General features: G+C 40.9%; 1 protein-coding gene across 2 annotated transcripts in view; it reads left to right on the forward strand.

Moving 5' to 3' along the window:
* dicer1 (dicer 1, ribonuclease type III) overlaps positions 1-19,355 on the forward strand; it is a 38,452-nt gene that overhangs the window by 12,076 nt on the left and 7,021 nt on the right. For both annotated transcript variants that reach the window (XM_047610627.1, XM_047610626.1), the window contains exons 8-29: positions 104-264; positions 492-660; positions 2,623-3,095; positions 4,238-4,370; positions 4,872-5,114; positions 6,010-6,164; positions 6,293-6,425; positions 6,575-6,650; positions 6,765-6,904; positions 7,096-7,275; positions 7,490-7,703; positions 7,813-7,966; positions 8,129-8,311; positions 9,520-9,625; positions 10,988-11,163; positions 11,298-12,033; positions 12,831-12,983; positions 13,576-14,208; positions 14,809-15,061; positions 16,655-16,923; positions 18,272-18,434; positions 18,597-18,672. In XM_047610627.1, coding sequence (XP_047466583.1) covers positions 104-264; positions 492-660; positions 2,623-3,095; positions 4,238-4,370; positions 4,872-5,114; positions 6,010-6,164; positions 6,293-6,425; positions 6,575-6,650; positions 6,765-6,904; positions 7,096-7,275; positions 7,490-7,703; positions 7,813-7,966; positions 8,129-8,311; positions 9,520-9,625; positions 10,988-11,163; positions 11,298-12,033; positions 12,831-12,983; positions 13,576-14,208; positions 14,809-15,061; positions 16,655-16,923; positions 18,272-18,434; positions 18,597-18,672 — 4,979 coding nt within the window. The remainder of the gene's footprint in view (positions 1-103; positions 265-491; positions 661-2,622; positions 3,096-4,237; positions 4,371-4,871; positions 5,115-6,009; positions 6,165-6,292; positions 6,426-6,574; positions 6,651-6,764; positions 6,905-7,095; positions 7,276-7,489; positions 7,704-7,812; positions 7,967-8,128; positions 8,312-9,519; positions 9,626-10,987; positions 11,164-11,297; positions 12,034-12,830; positions 12,984-13,575; positions 14,209-14,808; positions 15,062-16,654; positions 16,924-18,271; positions 18,435-18,596; positions 18,673-19,355) is intronic.

A 19,355-nucleotide genomic window follows, 5' to 3' on the forward strand; every position in this document is an offset into this window, starting at 1 on the left:
CATGGTCTCGGAATATAATTTATTCCAGTTTATTTGAAAATAAAGTTTTGCTCCTCTTGCAAAAGAAATGTAAATGACCACAGTGTCCTGTCTATGTGTACAGCTGTTTGAGGGCAGCTCAAGTGGTCCTCGCGTTCTCGGCCTCACAGCTTCCATTTTGAATGGGAAATGTGACCCATCTGAACTTGAGCAGAAGATCCAGAATTTAGAGAGAATTCTGAGGAGCAATGCTGAAACTGCTACTGACCTTGTGGTTCTGGACAGGTACTAAAACCTTTTTTATGGTTTAAGACATCTAGCAGGTACAAGCAGCTGTGTCTAGAGTTGAATGTGTGCAGAGTTCAACTTGTTACAGTTAAATGACAATAACTAATTCCACTCAATCTGAGAAGGAACAGAAGTTTCTAAATTTATCTGATAAATAAAGGTAAGTAACTGGCAAGGCAGTAATAACAATCCATATGACACTTGTAAAATGTGTTATATCTTAGATACGCCTCTCAGCCAAGAGAAGTGGTGCTGGAATGTGGCCCCTACCTGGATAAGAGTGGCCTTTCCTCACGTTTGCAGGCAGAGCTGGATGAAGCTCTCCAATTCCTGAATGACTGCAACATATCTGCCCAGAGAGAGGACCGTGATCCCACATTCATCTCCAAGCAGGTCAGATCTAGATAGATTTATTTGCATTCTATTTTCAGATCTTTATTCATTATTTGATTATGTATATTCTCCAAGGATATGTACTAATAAACCGTGATGAGAGTAACGGCATTAAAATAAACGGTGTTATTTTTTTCAGTAATGGGGTACTCTAACTAATTACTATTTCCATCGTTGTAATGCCGTTTCCATTACTGACAATTAAATGGTGCACGTTACAAACTATAGCTGTCTGTTATCATCCAACTTGGTTCTCAGCCACGCGAGCTGCAAAGCTGTTTTTTTTTTTTTTTTTTTTTTTTTTGGTCAAGGAGAGGAGGAAGGGGCGAAACAACTGGTAGACCCGGGTTTTCTCCCACACGTCCGAGAAAAGCTCTGTGCAGGACACAGTGATTTATTCTGATATCAGCAGCTTTTTGAAAGAGCGGGGGTTTGATGGATCCACTCTTCAGGTCATCAACAAACTGCAGCTTTATCTGCAATGTACACGATGACGTATGAGGGAGGAAAAAACAGGCACACAGCTCTCACAGCAGGAGGTCCGACCCGGGACTTTTGCTGATGTGAAAGCGCTCCAAAGGCAAGTCCACCCGAGTCTGGAAATGCCGGGTCGACCCAGGATTTTCGATGTGAAAGCAGTACATGTCTACCAGTTGGGGTTTGAGGTGCAATAAATATTAAAAGTTCTGTGTAAGTACCGTATTTTCCGCACTATAAGGTGCACCTAAAAACCTCCAATTTTCTCAAAAGCTGACAGTGCGCCTTATAATCCGGTGCGCCTTATATATGGACCAATATTGAGCCACAACAGGTCTCGCAACTACGGTAAGCAGCCGCCGACTTCATTTTCCCCTGTAGAAGAAGAAGCGCGCGGTGCATGCTGGGATATATGACTGCGCGAGGCGTGCCGTTTCATTTCCGTTCGTGTGTTTATGTATAGACCCCAAAATGGCTCCTATTAAGAGACACGCTTACGACGCAGAGTTTAAACTCAAGGCGATCAGTCACGCAGTAGAACACGGGAATAGAGCAGCAGCGAGAGAATTTAACATTAACGAATCAATGGTGCGGAAGTGGAGGAAGCAACAAGATGACCTGCGCCAAGTAAAGAAGACTAAACAGAGTTTCCGAGGGAACAAAGCGAGATGGCCACAGTCATTCATCTTTTCACCGCGATGATGCCAAAGAGCTTTTTCTCCTGCGATAAATAACACCGCTCCGCTGCCCTTCCTCTCGTAACCGATAAACGTCCGTATTTTCCGCACTATAAGGCGCACCTAAAAAAAACTCCAATTTTCTCAAAATCTGACAGTGCGCCTTATAATGCGGTGCGCCTTATATATGAACAAAGTTTTAAAATAGGCCATTCATTGAAGGTGCGCCTTATAATCCGGTGCGCCTTATAGTGCGGAAAATACGGTATGTGTCTATGCAGTTCTACTCCATGCAAGTGGCTTGAGAAACCTACTGAGAAAAAAAAGAAGAGTAACGCAATAGTTACTTTCCCTAGTAACTAGTGGAGTAATTCAGTTACTAACTCAATTACTTGTTGGGAGAAGTAACTAGTAATTATAACTAATTTTGTTTTAAAAGTAACGTGCCCGACATTGGTTATAAATAATGAATATTCTGATAAATTGATGTGAATGATAAAGTGATGTCTGAAGACTTGAAGAAGAACTTGAGTTGTTGGCCTGTACAATATGCGACGAGCTCTCAAATGTAAATATTATTGATCAATGCCCATTCATAGTAAAAGTTATAATTATTATGATGATTATTATTATTATTACGCAATGTTTCATGTTGTACTGCTAGTATCAGTGCTTGCTTACTGTGTGAATGAATATTATAGAAGGCAGGAAAAATGTTTGCAAAAAGGTTTCTTAGGTTAAATGTGAAAAAGCATTCACACCAGTAGAACAGTTCAGTCTGTGAAAATGTTGTCCTTGTCCTCTACAGGTCCTAAGCGATTGCCGGGCTGTGCTACAGGTGTTGGGGCCTTGGTGTGCAGATAAGGCAGCAGGGATCATGGTGCGTGAGCTGCAGAAGTACATCAAACACGAGCAGGAGGAGCTCAGTCGCAAGTTCCTGCTCTTCACAGACACCTTCTTGCGGAAAGTGCATGCCCTCTGTGAGGAGCACTTCTCCCCCGCATCCCTGGACCTCAAGTTTGTAACGCCAAAGGTTCTCCGACTGCTGGAGATCTTGCATGAATACAAGCCGTTCGAACGCCAGCAGTTTGAGAGCGTAGAGTGGTACAACAACAGGAACCAGGACAACTATGTGTCCTGGAGTGACTCTGAGGACGAAGATGAGGATGAGGAAATGGAGGCCAAAGAAAGGCCTGAAGCCAACTTTCCTTCGCCTTTCACTAACATTTTGTGTGGGATTATCTTTGTGGAGAGGCGTTATACAGCTGTTGTCCTCAATCGGTAGGGATTTGTCATCTTATTTGGCTTTTTCTCCTATGCTGTACTTTTATTTATGTATGCTGGAAATGATCTTGATTTTCTATAGGGGCTATAGAGTCCATCATATTATTTAAGTGGAATACTGGCAGATAATTATTGGTGGCCAATTGATTGAAACACCTTATTCTTGACCACACCTCTTAGAATAATGTTTTGTGTTTGACTAAATCAACTGGTTGACTGCAGTAACCACAGACATATAATAAGTAGTGAGGTAGTGTCAGAGACTGGTAGACAGGAAAACACCCACAATTTTTATTAAAAAGGTCCATGTACTAGGGGTTGAACGACATGGGATTTTTTAAAGTCGACTCCTATGTAGTGAATGCAATTCATTGTAATGCAATAGTATATTTGTTGTATTTCAAGACTGACTAAGATATTCTAAGTGTCATGGCAGAATGGGCTTCATTCTCATCTCTTAGTTTGCTACAATGACCCACTGGGCTCCTCATCTGTCTTCTCGGAGCCATCAGTGTTGTCATTGTCACATCATCGTCAACTAGTTGACTTCTTGCTTAAAGTGTCATGGCATAGCGGTAAAGTTGCCCAGTCAGTACAACCCCTACCATGTACTAGCTTCATGAGCCAAGGTTGTACTTATCTTATCCACATAACATTAGACATGGGCCGACTTTGCCTCAGTAGGTAGAGTGGGGACAAGCAGTTGCAGCAATCCCTGCAACATGCTACATGTCGAAGTGTCTTTTAGAAAGACACTGAACCCCCAGTGGGAAGCACTGGTGTGTCAATGTGTCCTTGTGTGAGCAAGCTGGTAGATGTGTCTGTAACTATAAATCACTTTGAGTACCAATAGGTAGAAAAAAGCAATTTAAAAACAAGACAGTTGACACAGTTTTTGTCTTTTGTCTCTGTTTTTTTTTTTTTTTTTAAGTAAATGATTAAAAAATCTAAATGTCCTTGTGTTGTTAAGTTTAACATCTTTATCCATGGAGATTGTTAGAAATGCAACATATGTTGACAAAGCCAAGAATATGCAGCTACTTTTTAGTGAGTGTATTTTTTTAGAATGAGCTCAGAGAAACTACAACATGTTGTTGAGAATTTATTATGGGCACATAACATTCCTTTTCCTTCCACAGTCTTATCAAGGAGGCAGGCAAGGCTGACCAAGAGCTCGCTTACATCAGCAGCAACTTCATCACCGGCCACAGCATTGGCAAGAACCAGCCGCGGAACAAACAGATGGAGGTGGAGTTCAGAAAACAAGAGGAGGTACATATCATGGAACTGTTAGACACTGAACAGCTGCATCTCATTCTGCCATGACCATTACACAAGATGTTATATTATGTTTGACTCTGTGTGAAGTCTTGTAAACCATTTACCAAGTCGTCTTTAATGTCAGTTAAAATCCTTGAAATTATTTAGAATAATTCTGCTTGTTGAAGAGGCGGCTCAAGACGATGCTTAACATAATGATGCCAGTTACTGTTATATGTAAAAGTGCTTAGCAGGGTGGTTGCAGGACATTAGTATGTGTTATTTACGGCATTTGAAAGGTCCTTGTAAAGGAAATGCTTGAATTTGAATCTGTGTTGGACTTGGAATTTTTATTTACTACTTCATTCAAACAGGAACTTGATAACCTGTCAGACACCGTGACGTGTTAGCATTGATAAGATACAAAAGAAAACTAGAATGCTGGAATTGTTAAAATTGGAACTTGATATCCTGCTAAATATTCAAACTCAACATTCCTCAACTTCTTCATAGGTTCTCCGCAAGTTCCGGGCTCATGAGACCAACCTGCTGATCGCCACCAGTATTGTTGAGGAAGGTGTTGATATTCCAAAGTGTAACCTGGTGGTGCGATTTGACCTGCCTACAGAGTACAGGTCCTACGTACAGTCCAAGGGGAGGGCTAGGGCACCTGTCTCAAACTACATCATGTTGTCTGACACTGAGAGGACCAAAGCCTTTGAGGAAGATCTCACCACCTACAAGGCCATAGAGAAGGTCAGTACCCCATTTTCTTCAGAGGCTGTCCACTTTAAGATCTGATCAGTTCCAATGGTAGGCAAACTTTAGTTCTGTTTATTTGGTAATCACTAAGCAAGTTAAAGAAGGAGTTGCAACATTTCTTTATATATTAAAATATATAATATAAATAATGATACATCCAAAGCACTTTGGCCTCACTCCGGGCAGTTCAGGGGACATGGACAGCACTAGCAGTTGATAGCAGGAACACACCACAGGACACAACGGCCGCACTTCAGAACTCCACAGCCAACAACCGACGACACAACCAAAAAACATAAAGTCCAGAAAAACAAAATGAAAACAGTACAAAAACACAAAAACTACCGAAAACCATTTTGATTGGTTCAATGCACAGAAAAAATAACATGTCAGACAAAAAACAACCATTAACACACTAAGAATAACTGAAAAAGGTTATTCTTCAAGGAGCTACTGGCGACGTGCAACCACTCTTTCAGATGCATTTAAAAAAAATAAATAAATAAATACATTTCTGAATGCCTAAATCGGGTCTGTGATGGCTCAATTGTAATGCAACATAACTGCATCAATGTTACATGTAAGCTACTTAAAATAGATCGGTATGAGTATCTGTATAGAAAAATACCTTGCCACACACTTCTTGTGGGTCTTAATTTTCTGTAGAGACAGATTGCTTCTTGTATGAATTAATACATCCCTTATCCTTTTTGTTATACATATCTTAAGATACGACTAACATAGCTCCTACATGGAGATCAGGGCTTTAAAACGAGTGCTGGGACTATGAGTTTAGTCGCTTGCAATCTTATTAGGTTCTATCACTGTCCTCTGATCATAGTCTCTGAGGGAATTAGCTACTGATTAAGATATCTTGTCTTTTGAGCAGATCTTGAGGAATAAGTGTTCAAAGTCAGTGGAGGTGTGTGAGTTTGAAGTGGAACAGGTTCTGGACGATGACAACATCCTCCCACCCTACGTACTTCGATCAGAAGATGGAGGCCCCCGGGTCACCGTTAACACAGCCATTGGACACATAAACCGGTATTTTTCTTAATTTCTCCTTTTTGTGCTCAGATATTTGTCTTGAATTCTTTTGTTTCATGAAGACAAAATTCAAATATTTGTTTTCATGTAAAAAAAAAAAAAAAAAAATTCCCCCTTGTGCTCAGGTATTGTGCCCGGCTGCCTAGTGATCCTTTCACACACCTAGCACCCAAATGTAAAACTTTGGAGATAGGGGATGGATGCTTCCAGGCCACGCTGTACCTACCCATAAACTCCCCTCTGCGAGTTCCTGTCAAGGTGAGAAATCTGTCATTTTAAGAGATGGAGTTATATTTGTACCCTATGGCATTATACCATAAAGCATTTTTTGTTTCTTTGTGAGATTTATAAAGAATGGTGTTTATAGTAAAATAAAACTGCCTACTGATATGTCATTATCTATACAGGGCCCTATTATGAACTGTGCCAGACTGGCAGAAAAGGCAGTTGCACTAGTATGCTGCGAGAAACTCCACAAAATAGGTAAAACTGTAATTTTCAATTTTGCAGATTCATGATAAGGAATACTTCCTGTCAGTTTGTGTATTTTAGATAGTTTTGTACTTTATTCATTTATCTTTTTTGTCTTTCCTTCAGGTGAGCTAGATGATCACCTGATGCCTGTTGGTAAGGAGACCGTAAAGTATGAGGAGGAACTGGACCTTCATGATGAGGAGGAGACCAGTGTCCCAGGCCGGCCTGGCTCTACCAAGAGGAGGCAGTGCTACCCTAAAGCTGTAAGTCTTTGCTGTAATTATTCCAAACAGAATTCGGGAACACCCAAGAGGATTTTTCCAGCATTTTGGAAATTATCTTTTGAAGCAGCAGTAATCAATCAGCACGAGCCTAGCCTAATACATCTCCAGAATACTTCCACCATGAAGTGTCCATGAAGTGGTTTTTCAAACCCCTCGTCTGTCCTCTTCAGATACCACAATGTCTACGGGGCAGTTATGCTGTACTGGAGCAGACCTACTACTTGTATGTGATTGGGATGGTCCTCACCACTCCTCTTCCTGATGAACTCAACTTCCGGCGACGGAAGCTCTACCCGCCAGAGGACACCACAAGGTGCTTCGGCATCCTGACTGCCAAACCCATACCTCGAGTATGTTGTTTGTTTGTCTGACTTCAATGCTCTCTATTTGGCTAAAATCCTGTTTGTGTCATTGTTAGACATCATAAGTGTCATAGATCACTTGGTTTACCTGTCACCCCACGATCTGAGGCCCTGGCCCGAGTTTTAGGGTTATCTAATAAAAGCACGAAAGGCTTAAAGTTTTCAAGATTTCACAAAAGTCAAAAAATTTGCTTCTTTCCAGATCCCACATTTCCCTGTGTACACACGCTCGGGTGAAGTGACCATCTCCATTGAGCTGCAGAAGTCTGGGTTCACGCTCACTGCATCACAGCTTGACCTCATCACCCGCCTGCACCAGTACATCTTCTCCCACATCCTCCGCCTGGAAAAACCTGCACTGGAGTTCAAGCCCACGCTGGCTGACTCGGCTTACTGCGTTCTACCTCTTAATGTTGGTGAGTAGATTCAAACACGGTTCAGTCAGATGGTTTCCTTTTCCAGATGTATGGAACATTCTTTTCTCCTTTTATTATACTCTCTCTACTACTTAACTGGCTTGTTTAGTTGGGGACTCTGACACCCTAGATATGGACTTTAAGTTCATGGAGGACATCGAGAAGTCTGAAGCCCGCACTGGCATTCCTACCACTCAGTACACCAAGCAGAACCCCTTCATCTTCAAGTTGGAGGACTACCAGGATGCTGTTATCATTCCAAGGTACCACTGTACCAAATAGGTTTACTGGGATGATTTTTACTGAAAATACATCTGTAAGACTGGCTTCATCGTGTATGAATGCTAATGCATCAGGAACAAACTGACTAGAAATAGGTTCAACTGCCCATACATCCTGATAACAATTGTCCCACTCCTCTCTAGGTATCGCAATTTCGACCAGCCTCATCGCTTCTATGTTGCTGATGTCTACACAGACTTGACACCACTCAGCAAATTTCCATCACCAGAGTATGAGACATTTGCAGAGTATTACAAAACCAAGTATAACCTGGACCTGTCCAACCTGAACCAGCCACTTCTGGATGTAGACCACACCTCCTCCAGGTCAGCTGCTCAAGAACTATAATTATATGTAGCTGTATTGGAACTTGCTTTTAGCGTTCAGAACATGACTTAATGATGGAATGCATTGGGTTTGTAAAAGGGGCCATCCCCAGGCTGTTCCTACAAAATTGGGTGCAAGGAATTGCTCAAAATCTGTTGGTACAGTGCCAGTGCTTAAAGGGTATCTGAACCAGTCCTTAAAGAATGAAAAACATACAAAAACATACAAACCATACAACCAAAAATGGTACCTTTTTATTTTTAAGGCAAGAATATTAATTTAAATAATATAAATACAACAAGACTAAGAAATAAATTAACCAGTATAAAATAAAAATCAGTCAGTAGCTGAGTACTGAGTCCATACTTGGACAGGCATCCTATCACAGTACCACGCTGGAATTCACTGAGGTCCAGAGAGCGACACATTCTTTGTTTTTTGTTTCCTCTGTGTTTGCACCCTTCCTGATTTCCTGAAGTTTTAATATGAAGTGAAAAAAAATACAAACTTCTTCTCTAACAGAACTACTGGTGACCCATCAAGACGGCAATAAATTCCGCAAATTCACTCTTTAGGGCCAGACCAGGTCTGGTCAGATGTGATGCACATGACCAGGAATTTGATGTCATTGACAGGATTGACTGCCTCCCCTTGTATGAGGAGAGGAGTGTGCTGTGTCTTCTTGGATCTTATGTAGTCCATGAAGCTTCAGTGTCAGCTTCTCCAGGATGATGGCGCTAAAGGCTGAACTGAAGTCGATGAAAAGCATTCTGACGATCATGTTAGGCGTTGGTCTGTGTGCAGAGCTATGGAGACTGCATCCTCTGTTGATCAGTTCCCTCTGTAGGCGAACTGGTGGCTGTCCAGATCAGCAGGGATGACGTCCTTGATGTGCTTTAGGACAATCCTCTCAACGCTTTTCATGATTCATTAGCGGGGTCGGAGCAACCGAGCAGTAATCATTCACGCAGGTGACAGCTGATTTTTTAGGTACTGATACAATGATGGAGGACTTGAGGCAGACAGGAACTATGGCCATCTGTAAAGACAAGTTGAAAATGTCCAGAAAGTGAGCTAAAAAATAATTGATTGTTGCAGCCTGAGTGATGACCAATATTACCTGGTTGCTGTGTTTCATCCTGCAGACTTGTAGGCTACATACCTTTTTGGATTGTTAAAGTTGTGGGGTGTTCTTGTTTTCTCCCAGACTGAACTTGTTAACCCCTCGACACCTGAACCAGAAGGGCAAAGCCTTGCCACTCAGCAGTGCAGAGAAGCGGAAGGCCAAATGGGAGAGTCTTCAGAACAAACAGGTAATGACACGTATTCTGACACCTTATCTTAAATTGTTGGTAAATGTCTGGTCATTGTTTTCTGTTATAACATCTGTCACTGTGACCAACTGAATAGTACACTCTTGTGTACTGGAGCAGAATATTTTAAAAGGCTCTCATTTCTGATGAATAGACATTACTTACAGTGCTTTTGTTTTTTTTTCTAGGTGATCATGTATAGTAGTGTTTTTGTTTCTTAATGCGACCCAGGAAACATTGGGTTCACACTACCAAAGAAATGCAAATGCACCCCAGATCACCTCCAAATGTGGTCAGAGATCAGATCTTTCAAATGTGATCTCATTGCATCCTGAGGGTATTCACACCTCTCTTATAGATCAAATCGTAATGCAAGGACTGAACAGACCCCGTTTCCTAAATCAGTGCACTGCAGTTTGATTTTAAAAAATGTAAGCAACTAACAAGAGATGTGATCAAAAAAAATTAACTTATGAATGAAAAATGCATACAGTTTATTGTACTTGAAATCTTGTTGTCCATGTACAGATTACTATGTACTGTGTTTTTTGGAGAAAGAAAGATCATGAAAGGCTTTTACAGTTGCTATAGGTGGATATCCAAAAATGAACATTTTATCTCCAATATTCATTTGTGGAATAAAACTGATTGGCGCAAACAAAGCTGCCTTCTCAGCTACTGTTAACTCGGAAGTCCCTTATTGTATTTAGTGTGCCAGAGAGAGAATACACTTACTAAGTGTCCTGTGATTGGGCTGGCATGTGAGGTTCAAGTGGTTGAATAAGACATTTTTTCTACAGGTTGGGGATGAGGTAGATAGGCTTTCATAATGGTCTGGGTACACACCACTTCTAGGTTATTGCCTTCTCCTTTCCCTGTGGGCTACCTGTGTGTGACATAAGTCCAGTGGCCCTTTGTTGTGTAAGTGAGTGACACTCTCTTGCAAGAAAGGCTGCGATGGTGTGTTGACCAAAATACTTTGATTTGCATGGAACATGCTGAGGTGTGTAAACAGTGATTACATTCATCCCCAGTTATGGTAGTTTCTACTGCCTGGCATGTTGAAAGACTTTATCTGTGACATGTGTGGATCCTTTAAACAAAGATACACACTTTGTAAAGATGAAAATTGGTTCCACAGATGCAACACTATGCATCATTTATCACAGTCCCGAACATCCATTGTCAGAACAACAACACAGCTGCATCAGTACCTTTACAACTAAACAAGGAAGACTTCCATTAGTGTGCTCTAAGCAACCTTTTTCAGATATACAGCTGCATTTCCACAATGCATTTCTTCACAATACGTTGAATTAAATTATAGTCTAATTCAGTCTAATGGTTTGTTACTTGTATCAGATCCTGGTCCCGGAGCTTTGTGCCATCCACCCCATACCGGCCTCCCTGTGGAGGAAAGCAGTGTGTCTGCCCAGCATCCTCTATCGCCTCCACTGCCTGCTGACTGCTGAGGAGCTGAGGGCCCAGACAGCCAGTGAAGCTGGAGTGGGAACCCAAATTCTTCCCCCTAATTTCAGGTTTCTGTTGCATACACAACATATAACTCTTTCAGTTATCACATGTCAAACTAACTACAGTATTGACAGTGTGTGGAAACATACCCAAATCAGCTTACCTAATGTCTAATCTATATATCCCCTGTTTGTATCAGATATCCAAACTTGGACTTTGGCTGGAAGAGATCTATTGACAGCAAAATATTCATCTCCTGTCCTGAGTCTTGCAGTGAGGATGTTGATGGTCATTGTAAGCACCAAGAGACTGTAACCCCTGATCTACGTCCGGGAGCACATCCCAGTAATGATCACTCTTCCTTGCACATGCAGGGGCAACTCATAGCCCTTGATCCTGGAGATGTCTCCTGCACCAGAAACATAACTAATGGCACTGTCGTTGTTACTGACTTTGACGACGACAGCCACCAAGACAAGCACCTTCACCAACCTGACAATTGCCAACACCCTGAATCAATACAAACCACTACCTCAGTTCCTGTGCAGCCCACTCACAGCTTGAAGAAGTCGAGTTCCAGTCCTCCACAGCCTAGTGATGAATGTACACCAGGGAGGACCTCAGACCACACAAATAAAGCTACCTCAGTCTGCAACCGGGCAGCCACGGGTCCCAACACTCCAACAGCACCTTCTTCTGACTTCGCTGCTGACCTACAGCAGAGATCCCAAGCAGGAGACTCCCCCAGGAGCCTAGGGCCTAACCCAGGCCTCATCCTGCAGGCTTTGACCTTGTCAAATGCTAGTGATGGCTTCAACCTGGAGCGTCTGGAAATGCTTGGCGACTCCTTCCTAAAGCATGCCATCACAACATACCTGTTCTGTACCTACCCTGATGCTCATGAAGGGCGGCTCAGCTATATGCGCAGCAAAAAGGTGAGACACGCCTAAATCATCACTTTCTGTGTCAAAATTAGAAGGTGCATGGCCACTCTGGTCATAATAGACTGTTTCTATCAGAGCTGAAGTTTTTGAAACATTTTTAAAAATACATTGTCATTCTGCTGTATACTTATGTTGAAAAGGCTTCTTCACTGAGTTACTTTTCAACGCCAACGTCAAGAACAATTTCTCTTGAGTACCTTTCAGTCTTATGACATGATCATCAGAAAAGAGTTTGCCTGAGAATTGTAAATGATTCGATTAAATTCTTTTCTAGACCATTAAAAGACATCTTTCACATATTGACTCGATGAAACATCAATGCCAGTTGATACTAATAAACATTTGTCTCTTATTTGAGTTCTTTTAATAGAGTTACTGTAAAGTGGTTACTGTTTTGGACAAGAATACTTTCTGAAGTAGCAGCTTAACACATTCAAATTAATTTACCTTGTATTGATGATTCTTCAGGAGGTGCAGAAATGCACACAGAAATACTCAAGTTTTCCCAGTTACTCCGAATGTACTTACAGGAGAAATAGGAGAAACCCAGCAGATTTAGAAATTCAAGTCATTAGACATTAACCTTCATACTTGTTCAGTGATGTAAGTAGTTAAGATTTGATTTACCTTTAACACCTGCAAGGTTAAAATTAATTGTAATAATATAATACAGTACATCATTTCAGTATTTTACATATACAGTGTTGTCTTGTTACTTTTACCATATCAACTGACTAGGTTACATTTCTGTGGGTGGCTTGTCTCCTCATGATCTCCCTATTGTCTAGGTGAGCAACTGCAACCTGTACCGTCTTGGGAAAAAGAAAGGACTTCCAAGCAGGATGGTTGTTTCTATCTTTGACCCTCCCGTTAACTGGCTGCCTCCTGGATACCAGGTCAACCAGGACAAGAGCAGCACCGACAAACTGGATTCAGAGGAGGTAAGTTGACTTCCTGCTATTCTTGAATGTCACTGTGAACTGTTTATTTGAGTATGTTTATCATGTCCCTTTGTCTCTTTCCTCTGTGACTGGGTGTGTATGTGCTGTACACATGCAGAGTGAAGACAGGTTTCTCACTTATAACTTCTTCGTAAGGCTGGTTTAGAATTTGTGCCGAAAATGTAATTAAAACTGTTTAGGTAAAGTTTGTTAACTGATGAATTCATTCAAGTCTGTTGTAGGTATGGTCTATGTAATGATGTTTTCAGGCCACTAGAGGACAGTGGACCACCTTGCCTGGTAACATATGGCAATGTTGTGTTTTGATTTGGATTTTAGGTCCTGCACCTTTTAACACTAGAACTCTTGCTTCTCATATTATTATTATGGATCAGTTTGCTTGCTGAACACTGGTTAGAGTGCCTTTAAGTGTATGCAAATGTAGCAAAAAAAAATGTTTTCTTTTATCATACTGTAGGTACATAGTCAATGACTGTCATGCTGCAATTGCACGAAAAGCAAGTAATTTTGTTTCCCTGATTATCAGTCTAAAGGCCTGTCATTACTTAACTACTTTTTTGTGTCCATCAAGGCTAAAGACGACTTTTTGGCCAACGGTCAGTCTGGGAACGACTATGATGAGGATGATGAGGAAGGGGAGGACGTGGATGAAGACGGTGAGCTGATTTTGAAGGATGAGCCAAAGGATGAAGTCAACATGGAGGATGATCTGGAGTACTACAAGGAGCACATCAGGTTCATTGACAGCATGCTGTTGGGATCAGGTGCATTTGGTAAGAAGATCTCTCTGAGCAGCTTCCCTCCCTCCCTCACATCGGCCTCGGGATCTTCGCCTTCCATGGAATCTCCGTATGAATGGAAGGCCCCCAAGAAGCCCCACAATCCCACAGCCCACTACCCCCCGGAGCAGGTGACAAGTGGACCCTCGGCTGAGGAGTTTGACTACAGCTCATGGGACGCCATGTGCTACCTGGACCCTAGTAAGGCTGGAGAGGAGGATGACTTTGTGGTGGGTTTTTGGAATCCGTCGGATGAGAACTGCGGTACTGAGCTTGGAAAGCAGTCCATCTCCTATGACCTACACACAGAGCAGTGCATTGCAGACAAAAGCATCGCTGACTGTGTGGAGGCTCTGCTGGGTTGCTACCTGACAAGCTGTGGAGAGCGAGCTGCCCAGATGTTCCTCTGCTCACTGGGCCTTAAGGTGAGCTAGAGAGTCCCACACCATTCTGTCTCTAGGTTTCATCACGTCAGAATATAGCACAATAAATTACGTAGTGACAACAACAAAAAGAAGACTAGAATAATGAATTAAGAAACACAATGAATGATGTTTCCACGCATGTGTTGGAGCTCTGTTTCTGGTAAAGCAAATGTATACTTGTAGCAGCTACTCACAGTAAAGGCTTTTATTGGGAAACACCTATAGGAAATGTAGTATATTTATCACTGAGTTTATCACTGTATATCTTTTACAGTAATACTGTTCGTCCTCCCATAGTTAGTCAGTTTAAATGAACAACATACTGAGTTTTAAATCATGTGTAAGTAGGCAAGGTTTAAATTTCAGAGACTCTGAACACCTTATTCTCAGAGATTTAAAAAAAACCTGTAAAGATACAGGAAATCAAAACGATAAGATCCCATGTCTGTGCTCGCACACATGACAACTGTAGAAACCTAACCTTCAAAAGAGGGATATAAGTTTCCCTGCTCAACTGGAAAGAGAACCATTCAGCTTGGCTACTAAATCAACATTTTTAATTGATATTTCAAGAATGTGTTATTTTTTTTATGACAACAGGTGTTACCCTTGGAGAGAGAGACCCTGACAGAAGAAGCGGTGCAGAGCCGTCAGACCACCACTGATCTGTGCTATGGCTGGCTGAAGATCCCGCCCCGATGTATGCTAGATCATCCAGATGCAGAGCAAACTCTCAACCACCTCATCTCTGGCTTTGAGAACTTTGAAAAAAGGATAAATTACACCTTTCAGAACAAGGCTTACCTGTTGCAAGCCTTCACTCACGCTTCCTACCATTACAACACCATTACAGGTGAGACCAAACCTCAGGACTTTTTTGATATACACTTTCTGGCCAAAAAGAAAGTTGCCACCTGGATTTAACTAAGCAAATACGAACCTCCTATCGGATAATTACTGCATGGGTGACTATCTTTCAGATGGCAACTGAACTCAAGCAATTAGCTTCTCATTTTTTAAACATCCATGTTGAAAGACACATCTAGTGGTTGTGGAAAAGATGTTTGAGAAGGGACAAATCATTGGCATATATCCCGCAGAGAAAACATCTAAGGAGACTGAAGCAGAAACTACTAAAGTTAGGTTAAGAACTGTCTACCGCATTATTAACAACTGGAAAGACAGTGGGGAACCATCGTCTTCAGGTAACAAATGTGGTCGGAAGCATGTTTGGTGAAATCAAATCAAAGAAAAACTGTAGAACTCGGGGTGAGACTAACCAGACAAAAACGCTTCAGTTTGCTAGGGAGCATAAAGTTGCACTCTGGAGCAATGGAAGAAGGCCATGTGGTCTGATGAGTCTAGATTTACCCAGTTCCAGGGTGATGGGGGATCAGAGTGAGAAGAGAGGAAGATGAAGTGTGATGTGATCTGGGGTTGCTGCAGTTGCTCAGGTCTAGGTTCAACAACATTATGCTCAACATTATTCCGTCAGTTTTTTTCCCCTAAAGGCACGAGCAAATTCCAAGATGACAATGCGAGGATTCAATATTGCACAGTGGTCAGACTCTCCCATCATTGATACAAAATCTAGGTGAAAAATGAAGGCAACAAATGAAAATAAGTCTTGTAAAGTTGCAGAAATCTATTGAAACAATGCCACAGTGAATGCTAGTGTAATCCAAGCTAAAGGCGGTTCGACAAAATATTAGAGTGTGTGAATCTAATGTTGACATTTGGTGGCAACCTTTTCTTTTGGCCAGGCAGTGTAGTTTATTGTATTGTAATAATGTTGATATGTCACCTAGATCATTTTGTTTATAATTCATCTTAAAATTTAAGAATTGGTTATATTTGTCATTCTTTCCCTTTTTTTTCGGAACTGATTGGTGTATGTCATCATCGACTCTTTTCACAGTTGTGCTTTTTACTAACTGGATATGGTGGTTAGCACTGATGCCTCTCAGCGAATTGGTGATTCTAAATTGACCCTAGGTGTGATTGTGAATAGTTGTTTGTCTATGTGTTAGCCAAGCGACTGGTTTACCCTGCCTCTCCCCCGATGTCAGCTGGGATAGCCCAACCCCAAGCAAAGATATGGAAGAAGAGATGATGAAGTTTCCATAAATTTGCTTGGAAACCAAATCGAGAATTATTCTGTTTTTAAGTTTTTGAAGGCAGTTACAGTTGACTGAACCTTCACGGGTACCAGCTAGCAGGAGCGAATTCACATGAAGAGACTAAAACATTCAGTTTGTATCCAAAAGCCCAGAAATCTAATAAGAAAATATTGGCAGAGATGACTTTTTATAGAGATATAACAAACCGTTTTGATTTGATGGAGTCTCACCACGAGGTGATGCAGTAGCTTTTGCTTTTTAAAAAGTTTTTCTTTAATAGTGCAGTATATCTGAATATCAAATTTGTTGCTTTACTTTTTCCTCAGATTGTTACCAGAGACTGGAGTTTCTTGGTGATGCAATTCTAGACTACCTCATAACAAAGCACCTTTATGAAGATCCACGGCAGCATTCTCCTGGAGTGCTGACTGACCTGCGCTCAGCACTCGTCAACAACACCATCTTTGCCTCTCTGGCCGTTAAGTATGACTACCACAAGTACTTCAAGGCCATCTCACCCGAGCTTTTCCACGTTATTGATGACTTTGTGCAGTTTCAGCTGGAGAAGAATGAGATGCAAGGCATGGACTCTGAGGTACGCCCTGTTTCTGTTTCTGTAAAGAACAGAACTCGTATCAGCACTGAACAACAAAGCCCTGTAGAAAGACACATAATCTTTAAATATAACATACCCTTAAATAATATTCAGCATTCAAAAAAGATTAGCCTGAATTAAAAGACTGCCAGTTTATAAAAATCAGTTTCATATTCCAAAAAATGCATTTGGATTTAATTTGCCAGGAAATGGTTATCTCGGCTCTAGATCTGCTCTCATTCTGTTTGAGATGTACCTTTAGCCTCAGAGACGGCAGGAAATATACACAAACATACCAAACAGCTGAAAGAAATAAAGAAATTTCTGGAAAAAATACTGTTTAATATTCTCTTGGTACAGTTCAATCTTTCTTCGAAGTCCCCAATCCAATGAAGGAAAATTCTATACTTATTTCTTCTTCTCTTATATAACAGGGCATTAGTGTGGTTGGTAGAGACAGCAATGCTAATGTGAGAATTTTTGCTCTTTAATTTAACAGGAAAAGAAAGCCAGTCAGTACGTTTACAGTCCCACTTAAAGTCCACACCTTTTGTCAAACTAGTGTCCAAACAGTATTCAATGGTTCAAGCTGAACAAACCTGTGGTTGGACAAGATTTTATACGATGAACTCCTTGTAAATAGGTCCTGAAATAGAATGTGTTTTTTTTTTTTTTTTTTGCTTCTGTCTCTGAGAGACTAGGCTTCAAGTCTGGAAAAATACACTTGGACAGTTTTTATCAACAGTACATTGTGTCGGAATAAAATGCAACAGTACACTCAATCTGTTTTATCAATTCATCAATCAATTTCATCAGCAATTCTCTTTCACCATCACAACACATGGTGACTTCCTGTCTAAAGCTGATCAATGTCAGATTTTCATACATGTATCTTTGCCTCCATCTAGTGGGCACATGGTCAAACTGTAGATAAGAGATGTTTTCTACTCTTCACAGCAATATTTAACAGTCCTAGGTGGCTCATTTCTCTGTGAAGTTACATGCGGCGCAGCCACATGAAGACAATTTCAGTATTTTTATTGATTACATAATGTGATTCAACAGTCTTTATTGTCAAATACTATTCTGCATCATTACCAGAAATGACATTCTTTGTTAGTGGTGCCAACTCAGCTTCCCAGAAGCAAAATAGATTAAATTGCACAGTAAAATATCTAACAAAATAAAATAGAATAGAAATAGGATTTTAGAAAAAGTCACCGGTTAGGTGATTTATATGAATATTGTTCTCAAAATGAAAAAAAGAAATGTATATATTGATGGTTGGATGATTAAAGACTGGTTCACATTAGACAAAACAAAGCATTTTTTGTGTCTTTGCTACCAGCTACGACGCTCTGAAGAAGATGAAGAAAAGGAGGAGGACATTGAAGTCCCAAAGGCCATGGGAGACATCTTCGAGTCTCTAGCTGGAGCGATTTACATGGACAGTGGGATGTCATTGGAGACTGTATGGCAGGTGTATTATCCAATGATGAGGCCGCTTATAGGTAAGTAAATGTGAAAGTACAATTACTTATGTATTTATTTATTCATGAATCAGTTATAATAAACAGTTCGTGCAGTGACCATATAGTTTTGTCAGTTGTGTGGAAACAATAATGAATCATTTATAATGCCGTTATCACTTTCCATCTCCTAACTACTTATAGAAAAATTTTCTGCCAACGTGCCACGCTCACCTGTGAGAGAGCTGCTCGAAATGGAACCAGAAACTGCCAAGTTCAGGTAAGCAGTCAACCGCTTCTGTTATTATTATATCCATCTTACAATATTCAGTCATAGGTTACAGGAGATATATGTACATTTTCTTTTTCCATTTTGGACTCCAAAAGCCGGACCCCAGTCAGAAGTAGTCCTGCTGCCTTTTCGTTCTGTTACAGGGTGTCAAGAAATAGAGCTTTGTTCACAAAAGCACACTTTCACAATATGGTACATCACAAAACAGTATTGTATTTTCCCCAGATTTAGGCTGGAGTGGTTTCTGAAATAATATAAGTACTTGGCTTAGTTGTAATTAGCATACATTCAGAATCATAAACCCAGACATTACCTTTATTTATTCCGCTGAATTCACTTATTATTTTGAGTTCCTGTTGTGGAAACCACATCTCAAAACTATGGACCCCTATTATGGATGCAACAATTGTCAATATGATATTGAACTGTTGTGATATTTTTGGTTTTGCAACTAGTTTCCATAATGTACATTTCTCCTTTGGCTATAGAGGGTGTATCATTCTCTCTGAATTGCGTCTGTTGAGCCCTCGTGCTGCCTCCTGTCACTAAATATCTAGTCATTATGCACTAAAGAGTAGAGGAAGCTTACAGAGTCAGATTTACTTCAGAATTACTTCCACATTGGGGAACAATGTAATGAAAGCAGTGAAGTTTTGTGCTGAGTATAATGG

Source organism: Mugil cephalus, chromosome 17 (assembly GCF_022458985.1).
Source record: "Mugil cephalus isolate CIBA_MC_2020 chromosome 17, CIBA_Mcephalus_1.1, whole genome shotgun sequence".
Lineage (NCBI taxonomy): Eukaryota > Metazoa > Chordata > Actinopteri > Mugiliformes > Mugilidae > Mugil > Mugil cephalus.